Genomic DNA, 21376 nt, shown 5'->3' on the forward strand with positions numbered 1-21376 from the left:
AATGCTCTCTCCACCCCAAAAAAAAAAACCAATATGGATGTGTAACCATGATATAATAATTAATTTCAGTGCCATTAATTCTACAGGAAAGATTAAATCAGCTGCTATTATTTACCATTGTTCATTCTTTGAATGCATCACCTCTACACATTCACACTTGGGAACACAGCACCTGTCAGTAAACTCTAATTCTTCCAGCAAGTTACTGGTCATCTTAGGACCATTCAGGCCTTTCTTCTTAAGGACTTCACTCTCCCAAAAGTCTTCCTGTCCATGAAGACTTAAAGAGGAAGTGACCGATGCAACCCTCCAAAACACTGACTTCAAAGTTTCTCTGGTTTAAAAATACTGAAAAGCCTTCCTAATACAAACATAGTTTATATCAGAAGCATATTATTTTGCCAGTATGATTTATAGTAACTCTTTGAGCAAAGTAAGTTCCACTGGCACTTGCTTGCCACTATAAAAGGTATCAACTTACACCAAAGCTTTCTCAATTCACCTGTGTCAGATTAATTATTTAAAAAAAAATAAAAATCCATCCAAGCAACTTAAATATGCTAACAAATTCAAATAGATATATAACCTAACAGTCTGACAAAAGGAAAGTTCATTATGTTGGATGCAGCATTGTGTAAATATCATACCCGTTGTATAAGTTCTCTTACAAGGATAACTTGTGGGCAGAAAGACCAAACAGATCTCCAAGAGCCTGTTCAAGTCAGCATGGCCAGCAACAAACTAGAATTAGTAAGCTCAGTCAGAACCAAACTGCCTGTCAGTGAACAGCACTTCCCAGAAGCACAGGTTCCCAGAGGGCTTATTAGCTCAGGCACATGAAAAAACACATGGAGTTAGGCCAGATCCAGTACTGTGCCAAAACAAACAAGCTTTCCTGGAGAGCAGAGCACCAGCAAAGCCAGCGTAGACAACATATTAATTATTTTACAGGAGTCAGCCAATGTTCAGCAGAGACAGTATTCAACTGAAGGTAATAGCTTCATCTGAATCTAAACCGATTCTTCAGTAATACAGGTGTTCCTGAAATGTGCTCTCCAAAGCACTGACATAAATGGAAAATGCTAAATATCAGGACATTCCATCCCTCCATTGCCTCAGACTAGGATGAATCAACTACATAAACAGATGTGTTAGACAGAAGTCCCACCTTATCAGCTAGCATTCTTATCCCATCCTGAGGTGATGCAAGACTGTACTTCTATCAGCTACAATACAAAAGCTTATTAATTGGTCTAAAAAGACTCTATTAGCATCATGGAATATAAAATTGTCACAATGATTCTTCCCCAGATCAGCAGTACATAATCTCCATAGAGTCTTTCAGTACTCATTAACAGATAAAAATAATCTTAAGGTCTGAAAGGGCACAGACCTTCACTTACTTCTAAATCAAAACAGAGCTCACCAAAATAGCAAACAAAATCACTTATACTTACTTCTTTTTTCATCCATAATTTTAAAGCCGTAAGTAAAGCCTTCACTCCTTGCACTAAATAGCTTGGAGGCTGGAAACCATCTTCCCTCAGTTCTAAAAAGGATATAGATACCAATTTAGAAACACACTAACAGTGAAAAGAATAGAACGATACCTACCCTTCAGCCAATAAAGTTGCCATTATGTAACAGCACAAAAAAGGAAAAATTGTGGAAGCAAATGAAACATGACTTCCTGTATTTGTGTGCACACTGTAACAAAAAAAACCAAAAACTAACAACTCAACCCTAAACTGATTCTACATAAAATCTTTTTTTTAATTATTCCTGTATAAATTAGAGATAGTTTACAACATACTAAAGGTCAATTAAAAGAAAAAGATCTAAGATACAGAACAAGAGAAAACATGTTTGAAGAAAGAAATCACTTTTATTTCATTCAGAAATATTTTAGTCAAAGGAGACAGAAAGATGTGGGATGTATCTCTAAATTAGAATTCCCATTGCTTATTCCCATACATACACCAAGTGGTTCACATTAGCACACTTCCATTCCCCAAACATTTTCTGTCACCCTGCCAATTATCACAGTTCTCCCTCACACAATTTACATCATTTTTCCCTCCTAAAATCAAAGGGGGTGGGGGGTGGAAATCACTCTGTTACAGAAGCTGCTCTTCTTAAGAAAGCCAGTGCTCCCAAATGATTGCAATTCCCTTTCAATTTTCTCTTTTCCTTCATGGGGAAAAAAAGAAGGGAAAAGACAAATCCTCCAGTCAAAAGTAGACTGCAACCTCTCCCCATGTTCCTGACAAATATTTCCACTTGTCAATAGCAAATCGATCAACACTAGCACTATTTGGCTCATTTTATTCCCTTACAAGAATACACTAATAAAACACTATTCTTATGGATAATGTGTTAGTCTGCTGGCAGAAAAAGGGAAGTTCTGTTACTAAACAGCTGTTCTTCCCTCAAAGATGCCTCCTACTCATTAAAGGGCAGGAAAAGGAGAGTCAGGCCTTTGAGCTGCAGCAGAAGTCTTCCTGCCCACTAGCTGACTCAGTTGATAAATTTTTGAGAATATAATGCAGCACCACAGGCTGGATTTTTTAGCTGCAATAGAAAAGACTGCATGATGTAAGAGTAATCAAAATTAATGAGTATCAAATAGATGAGCAAATTACCTATTCCGAAGCCCCAAGAACTATGAAGAAAAATAGTTTAGGTGAATGCTACAACACTTATCATGAAATACTTCTTGCCAATGAAAAGACAAAATCAAAATGTGTATGACCTTGTTATTGTTTTATAAAAAGAACCAGAAAGACACATTGTGTTGATTTTGCTTACTGAATTTCACATACAGTACTGCTAACAGCCACATACTCAACATTTTACAAGTCATGACCACTGGTCATCACCATTACCTTTCATAACCGAACTGGTATCATCCCTTATTTATAAAGCAATGGATTCTGACTAGCAAACACCTACTTCACATGAGTTGATGCCAAAGCCCAACATGATCTTCACTCTAACCATGGAAACCTCAATTATTTTTTTTATGATGGGTTTATAGATCACAGCATTGTTCTGCAACAAAATATCTGCTAAGCCATAGATTAAAAATAACATGACAGTAAGCTTCATACCCCTCCCCTAAGACGCAAGTCACAAGAGGCTCCTAGTCTAAGTACTCAAGGAGTCATGGGATAAAAAGGGGAGGGTGAAGAGGGGGGAACAGACACGGGACACAACTCATACTTAGCTAGATGATATACAGACATATATCCCACCGCTCTTCCATCAGGAATACAGCTCCTGTGTCTTCTATTGAGTTTGTAAATCTTAAATATGCAGGAGTTAAGACCAACGAAAGCAAGTTTTCAAGAAGAAAACACTCTTTTTTTGGAAGGAAAAATTTTCTGCAAGTTCGTTCTATGGTAAGATTTCTGAGTTGCTTTAGGTTTATCCAGAAACTGTAAACACTGATTTAGGAAACGAGGGTTGTTCAATGCCTTCATTTGCTGAAAGGAGAATAGATCTTTTTCAATAATTGTGACTGTTTTCATATTAGAAAAAGGTTACGTGAGATTCTGATCTCTTCCAAAGCAGAAGCTGAATTCAGCAGCCTCCTCTGAAGGTTGATTTCTCTCCTTTGAAATACATCATTTGGAATATGACATTTATTATTAAGATTAAATAGAGCAGGCAGAGGGCTAGATATTTGAGGAAAAGAAGGTGAAGTCAGGCACTCTCTCAAGCTCAATTATACATGGGTACAGATATAGAAATTACAGGACTAGATGAAGAAGTTTGGAAAGGACCAGCAACTGTCAAGAACAAGAGGCTGTTGATAAGCACTGATATAAATGATTTAACACCTTTCCTACAGAAGCCCTCACAGACACCCTTCCCTTCACAACAAAGAGCACCAGACAACAGGTAGTTTGACTGAAAAGGTCAAAGACAATTGTAGAAGCACAAGAAAACCTCTTCATTCAGCTGTGAAGCCACCAAGAAGAAACTCACAGATGTGTTAGTGGGATCATCTGGAGAGTCATTTGCTGAAAGAAGAGAAAGGCTATCAAAGTGAGTACTCAAAGATCTTAAATGACAAGGAAAAAGCCTGACTGAAAAACTGATGCCATTGAAATAAGTTTCCTGTTTTCCTTAACAAGGCCTTTTCAGAAAATAGCAAGTTAATCTTATTTGGCTGGTAGTAAAATTGCACTGTGCCAGGATCTCAGATACTCTGCCTTGGTAATCTAGGATATTTTCACTGACCAGATACATCATCAGCATTGGATGAAAAACACTAATAAAATAGTTCAAAGGTTCCAGCAGCATGATACAAAGTGTTAGCTGCACACACCACCAAGTGCACTAAGATTTCTGCACAGCACAAGTTACCCTAGAAACCTTTAATCACCGAAGTAGTTTTCAGAAAGATCATTTACTAAAACCAATAACTGTTGGATCTAAAACTGTCACAGTGCAGCATTCACTAAAATCTGGTCAAAAAAAAATAGTGTGACTTTAAGAAAAAAAAAAATTAAGCTGGAAAACCAGACTTTAAAAGTTTCCTCTGTTCACACAACAGTAGTATAATTTTCTCCATTATCAATGAAGAGAAAATAAAAATAAAAGCAGATACATGCATATCTCTTAAAACAAAACAAGGATTACCTTTTAATGTTTCCAGTAAGTTTTTGGCCACAAACCAACAGATGGCTTCAAAGAAAGGAAATTTGAAAAGATCCGGGGTTTTTAGCCTCTTCTCCATTTCGTAACACCTGAATAAATAGAAATATTACAAAACATGAATGTTTTAATTATCGAATTTGTTATTCAACTATGTAATCATTCAAATAGACACAATGTCCAAAATAAAATAAAATAACCATGGCCATGATAAATAAAAGAAGTCAAGTACCACATAGTTAAATCCCAACAAGACCACAGACAAGATTGAACTCTGGTCTCATCCAGGCTCTGACCTTATCAAGTTTGACTGCGGCACTTCTAAGAATAAAGTTGGACTTCATAAAACTAGGATACAAACCCAATGTGTGATCTTTTAACAGATGGAATTTTATCAGGATTCCACTGTAATAAATAAAAACAATATGTTTAGAAGACAGCTCCACATCTTGGACAAAAACTAAATACAGCTGCCCTTAGAGCAATGCTGACTTGAGGACGTTCATTTCAACTCAGTGTCGCACACCTGGGCTTGCTCAGTTTCGTTTTACTCACTTATACTAAGCTCCAAAGTAGAGTTTTTCTTTTTTTTTTTTTCTCTCTTATCACTTAAATTCTTGCATACCCTTCATTTTGCTTTTGAAACAAACTTTGCAGAAGTGAGATAAGAGTATGTGCTTGATACATTCTAACTGAAAATGCCACTATTGTCTGTTTGAGAGCCTGTACCGATTTGATCCTGGTTAAGAGCATGAAGAAAAGTATCTATTAAGAGAATATCCTACTTACTGAGGAAAAGGTATATAGGAAGAGCTGAGACTAACCTGAGCTGCATGCCAATATTGAGGTTGTGCAAAAAGTTTCCTCCAAAAGCCATACAATCCTGAGATGTGAGGACAGCATGAATCCAGCCTGAAATGACAGATTCTGAAACTCAATACATATATATAAATTATTCTAAGACTGTTTTTAAATAGATATGTAAGCAAAAATGCTGTACCTGGAAACAAAAAAAGCAAACAAATTTGTATTCTGTGCTAAGAGCAAGTAATCTAAATTTTAACAAATTGTAAATTACAGTGTTTCGGAAATTGAGTGGAACTGTAATTTTCTGAAGGAGTTAAGATTAAGACATTTTTCACTGGGGGGGGGGGGGGAATGCAAGACCACCAGTGATTTTTTTCAAATAAAAATTCCCAAAAGTTTTCCCTCTAATCAACAAAAACAAGCGAGGAGAGAAAAAATATACTGAACAAAATATAAAGTCATAAAAATAATATAGAAATTATCTTCCTTTCAATATTTACATGTTGCTTACAGTAACTGTGCTGTTTGCACAACATGAAAAAGCCATTTAGCAATATTGAAGTTTCTCAAATAGGAATTCAGAAGTAGTGCCATTAATTATTCTAAATCCAGTCATCCTAATTCCAGTGAAATTACGATCAGTTTAAAGCCCAGTCTAGGCACTCTGACTATATAAATTTGTCACACAATTGAGATATTGTTCTCATGAACTCTGCTATTCAACATGGCAATGCATGACCAACATTATGCTATCAATCTTGCTGATTACTACTAGGTAATTTCAAGTAAGTACACAAAAACCCATATGATACTAGCTTCCTGATTAAAAATTGTTACCTTTAAAATTTATACTGTGCAGCTTTAACGTAAATAAACTACAAATAGAGTTTCTTCTTTCAAGATTTTTTTTCCGATTTTGCACGCATACAGAAGATCTTTTGACAAGAGATGAGTTGGCCATACATTTGCAGATTACTTCATGGTTTGACTGAGTGTAGGCAAGAAGGCAAGACGTACAAACACAGGAAGCTCCCCAGCTTGAGAGAAGATCACACCAAACGACAAGCAACTATGTATTGCAAACTACCATTAAATCCATGCGCTAATTCAGTTAAGAACCAGCAGTTCTAGTTGTAAAAAGACCTGAACTCTAGCAACTATGATGACTAAGCAACATGCCCACTATGTAGCCTGGGAAGGAAGTCGCAAAATAGTGTATGAGAGAATGTAGAATACAACACCACATACAACCTAAGGGGTATGTTTTAATTAATATTATACATTGTTCAGTTTTACTTCTGTTCTTTGAGAAGTGCAGTGCAATGAAGATTGCCTTGTATTACCAGTTGCATTTTATGTTTGTTAACATGGTTTCAATTTTTCATTCTTATCATCACAGCAGATGAATACCTCTGACTCTCCAAGGAATATGCGTATTTCAATCTTTAAAATACACATCTTCCCAGACAACAAGGCTTCGTCATTGTTGCATCAACACCAAGGATTTTTATGGCATACCTGTACCAACTAAAGGATTTAATTTTTTTACATTCCTACTTGCTATTTTTATGCTTTAGTTTTGATCAAGGTCTATGTAACAAGGCAAGAAAATCTGGTGTAGACCACACAGAATATCTTGAATTATATTTAAATAACTCTCAAGAGCCTCCCAGTAGGTGCTGTTCATCTACATGCAAGATTAATTTTAAATCAAAAGTCTACTTTGAACGTATTTCAGAGATTATAAAATAATTATGACATCCACTAGCATCAGTGCAGGCAGGAAGAGCAAATGTGGTTTTCAGTAGAGATCACGGGTTTTTTAAAGCCTTTAATCAGTCTTACAGAATTTCCCATTTTTTAAACACCTGTCTTGAACCCTAGTTTAATTTATTGGTTCTTACACTATACTCCATTGTATGTATATGAATATATATGTATATGTGTATACGCACATTTACATTAAAAAGTATAATTTTATGTGTATATATACACAGATACATGTATACATCAGAAACTATCATTTATGACACTTTTCTTTTTGGCCATATTATAGTGAGAGCTCGGGTTCAGCTGACTACTTGGGAAGCAGTAACTATTTTCAAAGATCTGTGGGTCACAATAAAGTTCTTAATTCTGTAATTCTGCGTTCTTTGTTCATAGGTGTATGACCTTATCCCTAGATAAATGGAAAATTAATGTCATCTCTTGCCAAAAATACATGGTTTTAAAAAGCTCGAGGTGTTCAAGAATATTATTTTTATATTATTTTGTATATTATTTTTCAAGAATATTATGTATATATTATTTTGTATATTATTTATATATTATTTTATATATTATTTATTCTGTACATGCCATGAACTAGAACAGTAAACACTAAGCCCCATAGGTACAGAACTGAGGTATGAGAAAAATAAGGTAGTGTCTCTAGGAAGCCCATGACAGAATAAGGTACTGAACATATTATTCCAGAAGTAGAATCATCCACCGTTTTCCTTCTCCATGTATTTAAAGCTTTCTCCCCCCAAAAAGGGAAGATAGTACGCAGTACAAATCTTTAATAATAAAATAATAAAAGGTATTTATATGGATGGGCTGGATAAGTGAAAATACAAGAAATTAACTAGCACTCACTTTTTTGGAAAAATTGATTGATAATGGCAATCAATGGCAAATTCATTTTATTAAAGACTTCTAAGTTTATGGTATTTGCAATTTTGGGGGGTGGGGGTGAGGTGCTTTGTTTGGAGGATTTTTCTGTGTTATTTTAAATAAAGAAGTTTAATTGTTTTGGTGTTTCTCATTTCTCAGAAATGTCCTGTAATTTATCAGATGCTATTGGGTGACAGCTACAAGAAATGTTGCTAAAGAAAATCAGAAAAAAACATGCCTCTGCATCATTTTTAAAGGAAGATGCTGAAATGAATTTATGAACTCTAGAGTTTCATAAACTATATCTACAAATATCTTTTTATTTTTATTAAAAGGAATTAACACTAATTCAATTATATATTCTTCAATTTTATTTAGGGACACTTTCATTTAGATTCAGAGAGTCTCCACAGGCTCCACCACAGTTTAGACTTCCTGCTGGCAGAAAACAAAAAATAGAAAAAAACCACCCACCACACCCTCCCCCCCAAAAAACCCCAAAACCACCCATCCAACTTTTTTTTTTTAATCCTCTAGCCTACAGCTTACAAGAAGTTTATGTGATGTTTTTGTAATAATTTTGCCTAGTAGGTCTTACAATATTCAAAAGCTATAAAATCAAGATTGTATTATAAAATTAAGATGAGAATTCAGTCTAGATATCTAACAAATGGTGAACAATGTATGTTCTATGAATTGGAACTATTTCCCTGATATCCAAATTAAGCTTTAATTTGTTGTCTTATAATTGGGTAACAAACACCCTCTTTCCCTGATAACTGTTATTACTGTAAGACATCTAAAAAGCTAATTACTTGTTTTGAAAATCTAATTTTTTATTATTCTCTCTTATCCAAAATTTTAGGACAAACCAAATGTTGATAATGCAACCATTTTAGGATACCCTTAATTCCTGGTGATTAAACATGCTAAGTTTAATCCGACATACTAAGTCCAAGTAATAAGGGTAAAATCTTACCTGTTGGAACAAATAAAGTGTGTCCTTGCTTCACAACACATTTGTAACATTTGTCAACCTTGTCCCCAAAATATACTTCACTCTGGGTGACAGATGAACTCCAAGACTCATATAGAGCCAAATTTTCATCAGTGGGCTTGATCAAATAGAATATCTTCTCACCCTATTAAACGAAAATATGAAATAAATAAATTAATGTCCTGGAGGCACACTACAACCTCTGAGTCATTCCTAATCAAGTAACAGATTGATCTAAACAGCAAGTATTCCATATTCGCGCTATGGAATGTTAGGGTTTCCTAGCCCCAGTGCTCACAACTGTAATCCACCAAAAGCTTAGTGAGTAGTACACTAACCAGTTGGTGTCTTGTGATGTAAAAGCAGCAAACAAACCAACCAAAACTTTTCATTGGAGTATAAAAAATTCCAGCTTTTATAAACAATTTATGGATATGTGCACACATGCCAAATAAGAAAACATAAGATGAAGCCACTTTGCCTCTTCTGGGATGTATACATAATCAAAGTTTGTGAGAAGAATAAAAAGTTGAGCATATCAGTGATTTTCATTCAATTAATTTTTTTCATACTAAAACCTCACTATATCACCTACCAATCTACTGAAATGATCAACCAATTACAGTCTAGAAGTCACCAACAGCATGCTAAAATAAAAGCATAAAAATGCAATACCAACAATCAGTAATTCACTTTCAAGCTTCTCCCCAGGCTTTTTAAGCACAAAATTTCATACAGGTGATGATGCCATGGCAGAAGATTACACACTGAATAAAAATTTGTTTCACATAGTCATAAATCAAGAAGCCTTCATACCCAGAGAACATGGTACCAAACTGATGTTCCTCCGAAATCGATATGAAAATCGGTGTAGCTGTCCTGGACACCCATCAAGCAATACTTCTGAACAAAAGGCTTAGGGAAGACAGAATCATCTGGCCAATAATTTTCCACCCATGAAAGTTTTCTGGCAATATCCGGTACTTCCACTAATTCAGACATCCTTTTAAAAACAAACAAACAAAAAAGAACTGTAAATATAATCAAGAGTAAGCACGCCTCTTTTTAAATGACAGCTTTGAATTTTTGTTTCCTATAAAGTTATTACTTATGAATTAATAAAAAATGTTTTATACCTGCATTACATCACAGTAGCTGTCTACATAAAATACACAGCCTCCTATCTTTCCCACAACTGAAATTATATTACTACACATACTGTTCAACTTAGTGAAACCCACTTCCTACGTTCAAAGAATTTAAGTCAATACTCACTTTGTGTCCGAGAATTCCAGGCTGATCACATTCAATACTTTTGGTCGCTCAGGATTTGTGAAATATTTAATATAATTATGGAGCTTCATTTTACTGTCCGCTTGTCTTGCTACATCTATTACATCTATCACTTTGTCGCCACCTGTGAAAAATAGGATGACTTTCTTAAACCTATCACAGATAAAACCAGCCAATTAAGGTGTTTAAGAGAAATTTAACTTTTTTCCAGCCTTTAGCAAAACATTTCTGCACAAAAACTTCACTACTATCAGTATTCTCTTGGAACAGAGACAGATCAGTATAAACCAACTTTTTATTAGGTTTAACTTTAATTACTATAATCAGTTAAGGACAGAACTGAAAACACTCTAAAAATAAATCCTCTTTCCTATGGTTAACCAAAAAGAAAAAGAGCAGTATAGAATGACTGCAACTGGTTTTAAAAAAAAAAAAAAAAAAAAAAAAAAGGTTTGTCACTGCAATTGGAAAGACTAGTGTAGAGAAAGTTATCAAGGCAGATGTATTCCTCACTCTTCCTATTAATCACCATAGCACTTGAATATTTAACACAAGGACCACTGAGAATTCTTTACAAATAATAAATCCTACTGCTCGCAGCCTGTAATTCTTAGCAAATTGAACTAAATTTGTGTCATAATTGGCAAGTTATTAACACTGAAAACTATGCAGGTACTCCTTCGCAAACGTTATAAAGCCCACCCTCCTTATATACATGCATAACTTTTAAGCACACCGTAATTTCATTGAATAATTGTCATGAGTGTGCTTCATTTCTGAAGACCACAAGGACTGGGTTACACATTCCGTGTTTTAAAGTGATACATCTGTAGAACTAGACAAGCAAGACACAATCTTTACCCAAAAGAAAGGACTAACAACAACATTATAACAGTAATTGGTTTATGTCCATTTAGTTATACAATAGTCAAACTTGACAGTTAATTTTGGAAGCTGGAATGTATCTAGATGTACATAATAAACATAATTACTTTAAATTTGTAAGTTAGTATCATCTTGATAAATTCCAGTTGGAACAGTATTTATTCAGTTTTCTAATTTTTGATTTCAATAATAGAAAGGTAAATCTGTGGCATTCCAATTTTTTCCCTAAACTGGAGAACCTGACAGGTCAAAATATATGTATGAGAGAATGAGAAGATCAAGTTTCTTGCTGAATCAGAAGAGGCAGTATTTCAAAAGAAAAGATTCAGAAGTATCAAAATTATAATCACACTGTAAAGCAGAACACATTATTGTTTAAAATCATCGTAATGGTAACAACATTCCATATACTATGTAATTCCTGTATTCTGGTGCCATTGTAAAATGCTGATAGACAGAACACCTAGTTTCAACACACATCATTGTATTAGATTATCACAAGAACACAGACAAGGCCATATACAGACTTCCCAACTGTACTATATGTTACAGGAAATGTCATGCTACAATTGGCTCAGTCTCTATTTCTCTGTACTGCACACTTACATGAGGTTGAAACAATTACAGACTGTCAAGAGACCTGATAAGAAAGAAATGGTCCTTGGGAAGATTGAGCTCTCCTGCCAAAGGAAGCCAAGGTAGGAAATTTTCCAGGAAGAAAGATTTAATTCAGAAATGCCAATTTACTGAGCCCAAAACATTAAGTTTTGCAATATCCTAACCAATGATTAAACTTCATTGATCATAAGAGTGATTCATTCAATTCCCACAAAGAGAACAATCTAAAAGTCATTATACTTTATTGGTTTACAACATGTAGCAGAAAAAAACTCCAGCATTCCACATTCAGCTTGCACCAAAATTAACATGTTTGAAAGTTTAAAAATAAGGATGTAGTCCTATCACATATCTACCACACAAACAAAAGAGCAAGAAAAAAAAAATCCAAACCTGTAGCTTTAATTTTTCTCTCTGCTAGTCTTCAATTTAGAATATATATTTAACACCCTGGAAGCTCTTGTAATCATGTAAGTATTTATTTTAATTTACAGACAGGATCATTTGTAAGTACTCCAGAGTGACTCTTACCTACATAGCGTTCCACATCTAAAACGGAGAAAGTTGGCGGAGGAAGTCTGAGCCCCAGACCATCTAATTTAGGAACCATAATGGGAACATCAAACCCATGTTTCTCCAAGTATCTTTGTGTCAACTGGCTTCCATGCATTTTCAGAATGACTTCATCAGCACTGGTGGAAAAAAATAATGAAATATTAGCAGAAAAGCATCCTCCAAGCAGTACTGAAAAAAAATTATGTCACAGTTTGGGGGAGGACAGATGGGAATGGCTACATCTGAATCCAAAAGAAGTGGACCCAGTACTATTATATTAAGCATTTAACAATAAGAAAAGAAAACAACCTAAACCAGCGAGGAAAGGTTTACTGTCATGCATAAGCTGGGAACTCAATCTTTCTATATGACTGAACACAGTTAATTTAAGAGGATGTGGAAAAGGAATTCTCAGAGAAGGCTTTAAAGTACATTTTGATAACGACAACAACAAACTGCTTTACAGAATTGCAAGTCATTATGTTTCAGTGAAATAGCCAGTCACAGACAGCTCAGGATGAAAGTACAACAACGTTTCTCCACTTCCTTCTAAAGCACATGTGAATGGATAGACTAGCAGCTCATGTAAGTGTTCTATGTTATTTAGAATGAAACTGAGCATTATTCCTGGACTAGAGGAACTGACAGACAATATTCTGACAGTTCAGGCACAAGAAAAGAAAAACAAAAACTAACCACTCATGCTACTGCCCCCACAAAAACAAACAAAACCCCCCTCACCATCCTGTCCTGACAGACAACATAGCCCATTGCAAAACCAAACAGGGGAAGCTACTGGGTGAAAAGGCAAGTCATAGAATCATAGAATCATTTTGGTTGGAAAAGACCTTTGAGATTTTAAGTCCAACCATATCCATCTGAAACAGGGATGGGGCCAGGGGGGACTCTAAAGGACAAGGAAGTCATCCTTGACCTTCTTTTTCTGAAGCAAAGTTAGTCGCCTGCCCTAGAACACACTCAAGCTGACAACATTTATCTTTTTTTTTTTAAATGTGTAAGTAAGCTTCTGTACCTTGGGAAAGAGCGAGCCCGCAGCTGTTTAACAAAGGTCCGTGTTCCAGCCTGCACCGGTTTGGAACCATCATCCAACTCTGTGTAGTCATGTCTGTGCCAGTTCCTCCTCTTCTTCACTACAAGTTTCAGAAGGATTAAACTTTGAATTAGTTAAATCAGATGGCTCAGATTAGCAGTAATCCCATATATGAGCCAGACATGCCTCAATCACATTACAATGATTAACAAACCTTATTGTTTTGTATCATCTATCTGTGTGTTCTTATTGTATTGTATCTGTTCTTATTGTATTGTATAATCTGTTAGCAAAATGCACTTTGAAGCACTTTCTGTCTATACAAATAAACCTGTATCTCTCGTCCTCAAACATTCAACAGGCTGAGAAGCCCTATTAAATTCCCAAAAGGACTGCCATCTCATCATCTGGGAATGAAACTCCAACAGTGGTGAACTTGCTACCTTTCTACTGACCCACTAACATATCATTTACAACAGTAAGAAACATACTAAGGGTACTGTAATTTTTAGGTTGCGTTTCAGTTTTTCCTAGAAAAGCCAAACTCTGCTCTACAGCATTAGATAGTTGCTACTGGAAGACTGCCCCAAGAAGATTTACTGAGACCAGATCTATAAATTAAACCACTAGTATTAAGCAGAAATTTAGTTACATCTACTGAGGTAACACAGAAGGAAAAGCCACTGTTACTTGTCAACACAAATGGTGTTTTACAGGTGCATACAAAACAGCCTGCAATGCAAATATGACACCTGGCTAAACAGTAATAATATGAATTTGAACTTTATGGAAGAGCTCATTCTTAAGTTTACTAAAGTCACGATGCACTCAAAATCTAAAAAAGTGCTAGCAACACTGAAAACACAGCTAACAGTAACAGGAAGCTAAGGATTTAAGAGGGGAAAAAAGTCGTTTCTAAGAAGAAAAAATAGTCTAGAAAAAACAGTTGATTATATAGGAATAACTGACATCTTATAGTTATTACGCATGAGGTAATTACTCCTATTGATAAGCTGTTTCCTACAGATGTGACAAAATGCACCCTTTAGAAGACATTTAAGAGAATAAACTGACATTTATAGCTATTCGCTAACCTGAAAACCAGTGCTGAAGAGCCTGCTTAATGAGCCAACTATCCAAATACAGTAAAACTTCATAAATAATACAGTCAGGTTTATTAAGTTTTCAAAGCTATTTTCTCAGTCATAAATAATAATACAAGAAATTAGTGGCTAATACTAATTTGCAACAGAGTAGTTTCTCATAAATTCACTGCTGTTACAACAGCTCATTAAAATTGTAAGATGATACAGCTGCTTAAGAGATTTTATAGCACAGAACCAACTTTTAAAAATCTGACTTTCCAACACTTAAAAATCAGAAATGAAAGTTATTCTTTCACTTAGTACTTGGCAATGTACATCAACCTTCCATAAGTAAGAGAACACTGAAGAACAGAAAACAGTAATGAAAACTTTTTCCACTTACGTGTATCTTAATTTTTGAGGTTTTATAACCCCTTAAGATATTACAATAACAGTTGCAAGAAAAATAATTTCACTGAATTGATCCTCATGCTCAAATTGAAACAAAGAAAAAAAACCTACATAAGTTGAAATGCACATATAACACCTTCCCCTCCCAATCGCTCCAAACCAGTGGAAGGAACTAGTGCTCACCCTTGCTGTTCCTGAAAACTGAGGCACAACCCACTGTGACAACACTAAAAGTACACTAGACAGTTGCAGGGGGGTTAAAAAAAGCAAAGGAGTGTGCTGGAAGCTTTCATGAAAAATAAGCAGAAAGCTATTTTTAAATTACATTCCTTATACACTCAAAACAACAGGCCAATAACTGTACCTACTTTAGGCAAACACTATTCCTGGTCTTCTCGCACTACCAGTCTGTTTGCCTCAAAGGCTGCATGCGAGACTTCAAAAGGGGACTGACCCATAAAGGGGTGTACATCTGTACAATGAGGCCCCAAGTCTTGGAAGTGGTCCTCTAGGTTATATCGAGTGACCGAAAAGGCAAGAGAGATGTTAGCACAGGAAGACTGAAAAATTTTAGGGAGCATACATACAACACCACTTCTAAACCTTGGTATATCATCTCATATTGTCAGCTCAAACCAAACACTGGCATTATTATCACAGTCAAAAAAAAACCCCAAAACAACACCACAAAAAAACCCAAACCCAACAAGTGGGAGGGTATTTATAGAATTTGAGAAGTAAAACCAGATTAAGAAAGTAACGTCCTGACAATCACAGTCCTGTTAACGTTTACTGCACCTCATGCTCTCTTAAAGCTCTGGATTCTAGAGTCTGGTGACAGAACTGGCTCCCAGAATTCATACAAATAGAGCTTTAAGGATCACTGAGAAAACTTTGAAAATAACAAAATGTAATATGAAGACTCTAAACCAAAAAAAGCTAGGAAAAATCCATGGTGTATTACTATTTTTTAAAATCATTCTTTTTTTTTTTTAATTGTTTGGGATTTTAGGATTAATTATTTAGCATTTTACATGCACGGCTGCTTACTAAAGGTCTTCTAAAATTGTTGCTCTTCCAAATCAAGAAGATGACTTATTTTTGTTTGAAATACAAGAAGAAATTCATTGGTTAATTTATCTTTACATCTAACTATGCAGTAGCTTTTTTTTCATTATTGGAGCTTTCACATAATTTTGTAGGATACTGAAAGTAACCATCCATTTGATAGTATGAAGTATGTGTTTCTTGTATATTTTTAGTGAATTTTTGCACTGTATCATTTGATTAGACGGGATTATATACACAAGTGTCCGCTGAAATCACAGATATACTAGCCCTCTTAAATCAAACAGCTGAATTTTTGTCTCTTTCAAAACTCCTTTAGACAAAGGGATTTTAGAATACAAAGCTGTAAATAAAAATGCTTTTTTTACTTACATACATAATTTCATATGATTGAAGCACTCTGGAGCATTGCTGCAACACTTGAAGTCATGAGACATTATTGGTCTCTCTAAACACTAAAGTTAGTAGAGCCCAAACCACAAACTATCATAGATTTGATTCTGACAGCTTAGCTGAGAACAATTAATAAAATTCCAGGTGAAGACATATTTCAATATATCACCTCTGCTTCAGTTGTTAAGTGATGTGTCTGAAGCTTCTACTACATCTAGATGATCTTCTTGAGGCAATATGAAGTAATGACAATTTTTACTACAGATTCTTGTCTTTTTGAAAACACTTTCAACACAAACATCACTCTTATCTCACTGTCAAATTGCTGCAGGTGAGACAGAGCTTGCCATTAGAGCTAGCAGCCTCTGCATTACAAGAAAAGTTGTTCACAGGCATCATGGTGAATACTAGTTCTCCCAAATCAAGAAAAGAAGTTTCAAATTTACTACTTTATTATTTTGAAAGTCTGGTATGATCCCCCTTCTCCTCCTCCTCCTCTTCCACAGAAGAGCCAAGTAGAAAGGTGGCAAAAGAAATAGCTGTTATTTGTATTCTGATTTACAGGAAAGATATGAGGTTTTTTAATTGAAAATGACAAGTGTACTACTAAAAACTACAAGCATGTAAAATAGCATTTATCTTACCTTTTAGCCTAAAAACCTAAAAGTAGCTATCCCTAAGCTCACATACTATACAAGACACATATCATGCAATACATATTAATTACATCAATAAGTTGTGCGTTATCACTTTGTTCATACTCCACAAGACTACCACTGAGGGTGCAGTAGTTTTAAACTTATTTCTAAATCATAAAGTAAATTTAGCTTTCAAAAGATTCTAGTTCTTAAGTCACTGCTGATTATAAATCATTATGTGGTCTTCAAGGAAAAAAGCAAACACATTAGAAAACACAAATGACCATGACTTAGTGCTTTGAGGTTAAAGACACAGTGCATATAAACATTTTTCAGGTCTGAACACAGGAACTTAATTCATTGTTGGAAAGGTGAAATTCATTTTTACATTGTTTCCTTCTGAGAACAGAACTCATGGGGAAAAAACTAGGGAGTTGGATAATGCAATATCCTTTCAGAAGTTACAGAAAGACAAAAAGTATTCCATCTTTCCACTACAGATCTCTACAGCAAATTTATCTACTGAAAGGAGAACCAAAGAAGAGGTGACTCTTGCTGCTCTGTTTCACAGACTCTCTAGCAACTCATAAAATTGCATGAGGACCTTGGTGGAAACTTGTTTATAAATCAGAAACCTGAAATTCAGAGCTGTGTAACTCTCAAGGACATAAATAGAAAAAGAAAAAAAAGAAAGAAAGAAAAAAAAGAAAACCCCTACCCACAGGAAGTTCATATATATCCTCAGATCTCACTGGACTGTTGTGGCATGTAGCCTACAATCATCAAGAAAAGTAAGAAGGTAAGACAGCTAACTCCTACGTTTTCTCAAAGTTCCTTTCCTGGGTATTAGAATTTTGATGATTAAACTATAGGAACCTTAAGCCTTCTTTTGGATTTCCTTTTTTTTAAAAAACAAAACAAAAACCCAACCCAACCAAAACAAAAAACAAAAAAAACCCCAACAATGACTTCCTAATTTTCATTCTCTTACTCTCTGTCAAGTTCAGATTGTTTTCTTCTAGTTCTGTGCATTTTGATTTCCCTAATCTGTAGCAATGGCTTATATTTTATTCCATCTGCATCTCCAGGTCAAGGAACCTTTCAGGATGGTTGGTTTGGTTTGTGGGGGTTTTTTATCAGCTCAAGAGTTAGTCATGTAGAATCAGTACCTTCTAAATTATCAAACTCATCTTGAATGTTCTTCCGAATAGTCTTTTTGAATTGTACATGGAGAGAAAACAGACTGAAAGTGTAAAACAAAATTTGAATAACCCATACTTACTTAAAGAAGGTCCATGGAGAATTGCACAGTTGGGACAATGGTATAGATCAATGTCAACAGCATGGTGTTCCTCTACCCCAACACAGCTGGAATAATATTTTTAAAATGTTAATGAGAATGCATGCAAGATTTATTTTTCAAGCTGAAAAATAATTAAATCTTAAGTTTTTACCAGAACATGCTTAGTCTACAAAATTGTAATGAGATACCAAATTATCTCAACTACTGAGTTGCCACATAAATTTTGAGTAATAATTTGCTCATCACTGAACAGAGAATGCCATTTAAAAAAAAGAAATCATAAAAGGGGAACAAGAATCAAGTTTCTTTAAAAATGAGTCCACAATAAATACCATTACCCCTCAACCCCCCCAAAAGCTTTGATCCTAATTACAGGAAACAGTTTATGCAGAAATCATTCAAGCAATTTTCCTTATAAAAGTTAATTTAAAAAAAAATCTGAAGTCTATGTGCTGACAATGTATAGAAAATATCTTGGATTTTTTTTCTTGTTTTTTATTTTCTGCAAAAAGCACTTAACTGATTCCTGTCCACCAAGACAAATCAAAGAATATTTTCATATTCTTCCTGAAATCTTCACACTACTAGTACTAGCTATGTAAGTTACACAGTGACCACACAAACCATTTTGTAGAAGTGTTTTTGTTTTAAAATAGCAACAAGTATTTCAAAGAGCACTTGAGAGATGTAATGTTCTCCTGGTGCACATTTTTTCCCCAGTAAAACAGGAGAAGTAGGATTAAAGTTGAAGATCTTTATAACAGTCATGACAAAGCATCTACACTGCTGTATATCTAAATACCACAATTCTCAAGTAAAAATGAAGTGCATTTTCTTAGAAGTTGAAACACTAGAGGTTAATTGGAGAAGATGTGCTTTTGCACAAAGTTCTCAAAAAAAAAAATTAATCCCTACTTGCTGGTAGAATCTGAATGCTGGCAGAGTTCTTTCTCTCAAAAGTTCATTGACACTTAGAAAATTGCAGACTTGATAATACAGAAGCAAGACTACAACACAGAACATTTACACCAAAATTGGGTATTTATATTCAATGCATTCTAGTAACATGAGAACTTGAACAGTACTCCATTCAGGTAACCCGTTTCATATCAAAAGTGTAATGACAGCTTAAACACTGAAGCTTTGAAATGATCCAGCTACACGAAATCTTTTCCCTAGCAGCCTAGTGCCAAAACTGCTGACACGCTCCAGTAAGTGTCAGTACGTGCTGCCAAAACAATATACTAAATGGTCTAGCATTCAAAGCGCACCATTGAGCAAATCAAATCCGAAACTGAAGAGCATCTCCCATATAACTATCAGTGAGAAGTACACCATTCTGAATTCTCTGTGAACAGATTCAGCTGGTTCTTCTTCTTCTCCATTCACTACATACCACATGAAATTTAGAAATTATATAGCTTTTTTATATATATACTATTTTAAAATCTAAATGCAAAACTCAGCTGCCACAGTTCATCACAATTCCTGAAATATTTAGTATCTGTTTTAAGACCACAACTACAGGAATTGTTGTTACATGAAAATTCAGCTGACATATAAACAAAAAGGAAGGCAGAAGCAGCCTTTAAAAATGCATGTCCCATTTCCTTCTGCTTGTGTTCTCTTTTTATAGAATAGATGACTCATAATCCTATGTATTATAAGAAAACTGTTTTAAAAATGTACACTCTAAAAGCCCTAAATGAGAAGGCTAGTTTTACACATTCCATTATTTTAGCTAAATTTCTGATTTTTGAACAGTTAAAGATATTTACGTTGGACTGTATCTTGACCAAGTTTGCACAATTATTCAATGAAACACAGTGCTCCATGGGAAAACTTCACTTTCTCCCTTTCCTTTTTCTTGGTGTTTCTCTGATACATTCATCATGACCCCAATCAGATTACCTTGCTAACAGTAAGAACATACATATTTACTATACATCAAAGTATAGTATATATTTACTATACATCAAAGTATAGTAAATATTTAACAATTGTTTGTCATATTCTGTTTAAGAATGTTGATTTTATTGTCTCTTATAGAATGTTACAGATAGCCTGAAAATAAAGCAGAAAATCTGTTAAGTACTAAATACTTTCTGACTTGATTAATTCCATAACCTTTCACGAAGGCACATGGGGCTTTGTGTACAGAGAGAGCAGCAGATGCTGCAATGGTATTAGAATAGCTGGAATAGCCATTCAATAAAGACAGCAAACATTTTTGGTCTACTAGTTATGCTCTAAACTCAGAACTAACTGGAAAGGCAAAACACTAACTGGGAAATACTGGAAGTGAATCTAGTAGTCAACACCTGACTGATGCAAAGGGCAAATGAGGTGCCAGCACCTGCAAGACCACGCATTGCCAAGGATGCCACAGAGCACATCAATCACATACAGCACCATTACAAGTCACTTTCCTGAGTCCCTTTCTCCAACATACACAGATGAATCTGACATTAATCATTCTGGCTACTAGCAAGCAATCAATTACTGTGGTAAGTGCAACTTCAGACCTCAAGCATCAAAGCAAGGTCACCAAGAGGTAGCAGAAAGCCTGGAAAGCATTAACATACTCAAATACAGTAACACTCCCAATCCACTGATGTTTTTCCTGAATGAAATATCATTATTACCCTTCACCTCACCACCCATTTGGGTTGAAATGTCATTAGTATATATTACCTAGTTTCTGAATTGCTCATCTCCTGCAGGGAGGCTGTAGACTAATCTTCAGGAATGGCGAAAAGTTTACAGTATTACAAAATAAAAAATAAAATACAATAACAAGAATAAAAACAATGGTAGGAGACTATGCAAAAATACATCTCTAATTCTGTTCATGAAGGCGGAAGACCTAAATAGGCCCAATTTTACTTGAAATGGTTCTAGAAGCAGTAGCAACGTAGAGAAATTTAGTCAAAAATAAGACTCCATGACATCAGT

At 34.9% G+C, this 21376-nt stretch overlaps 1 protein-coding gene across 3 annotated transcripts in view; it reads right to left on the reverse strand.

The window, feature by feature from the left end:
* The window catches only part of KDM7A (lysine demethylase 7A), a 70964-nt gene that overhangs the window by 23743 nt on the left and 25845 nt on the right, over positions 1-21376 (reverse strand). For all 3 annotated transcript variants that reach the window (XR_008575415.1, XM_054812756.1, XM_054812755.1), the window contains exons 2-10: positions 18401-18486; positions 13506-13623; positions 12449-12609; positions 10397-10538; positions 9938-10124; positions 9104-9266; positions 5487-5574; positions 4648-4754; positions 1458-1549 (exon numbers count right to left, since the gene is read on the reverse strand). Coding sequence is in view for 2 of the 3 variants with exons in the window: in XM_054812756.1 (XP_054668731.1) it covers positions 1458-1549; positions 4648-4754; positions 5487-5574; positions 9104-9266; positions 9938-10124; positions 10397-10538; positions 12449-12609; positions 13506-13623; positions 18401-18486 (1144 nt within the window). In the remaining variant the exon portion in view is untranslated. The remainder of the gene's footprint in view (positions 1-1457; positions 1550-4647; positions 4755-5486; positions 5575-9103; positions 9267-9937; positions 10125-10396; positions 10539-12448; positions 12610-13505; positions 13624-18400; positions 18487-21376) is intronic.

This window comes from Grus americana, chromosome 1 (genome assembly GCF_028858705.1).
Source record: "Grus americana isolate bGruAme1 chromosome 1, bGruAme1.mat, whole genome shotgun sequence".
Taxonomy (NCBI): domain Eukaryota; kingdom Metazoa; phylum Chordata; class Aves; order Gruiformes; family Gruidae; genus Grus; species Grus americana.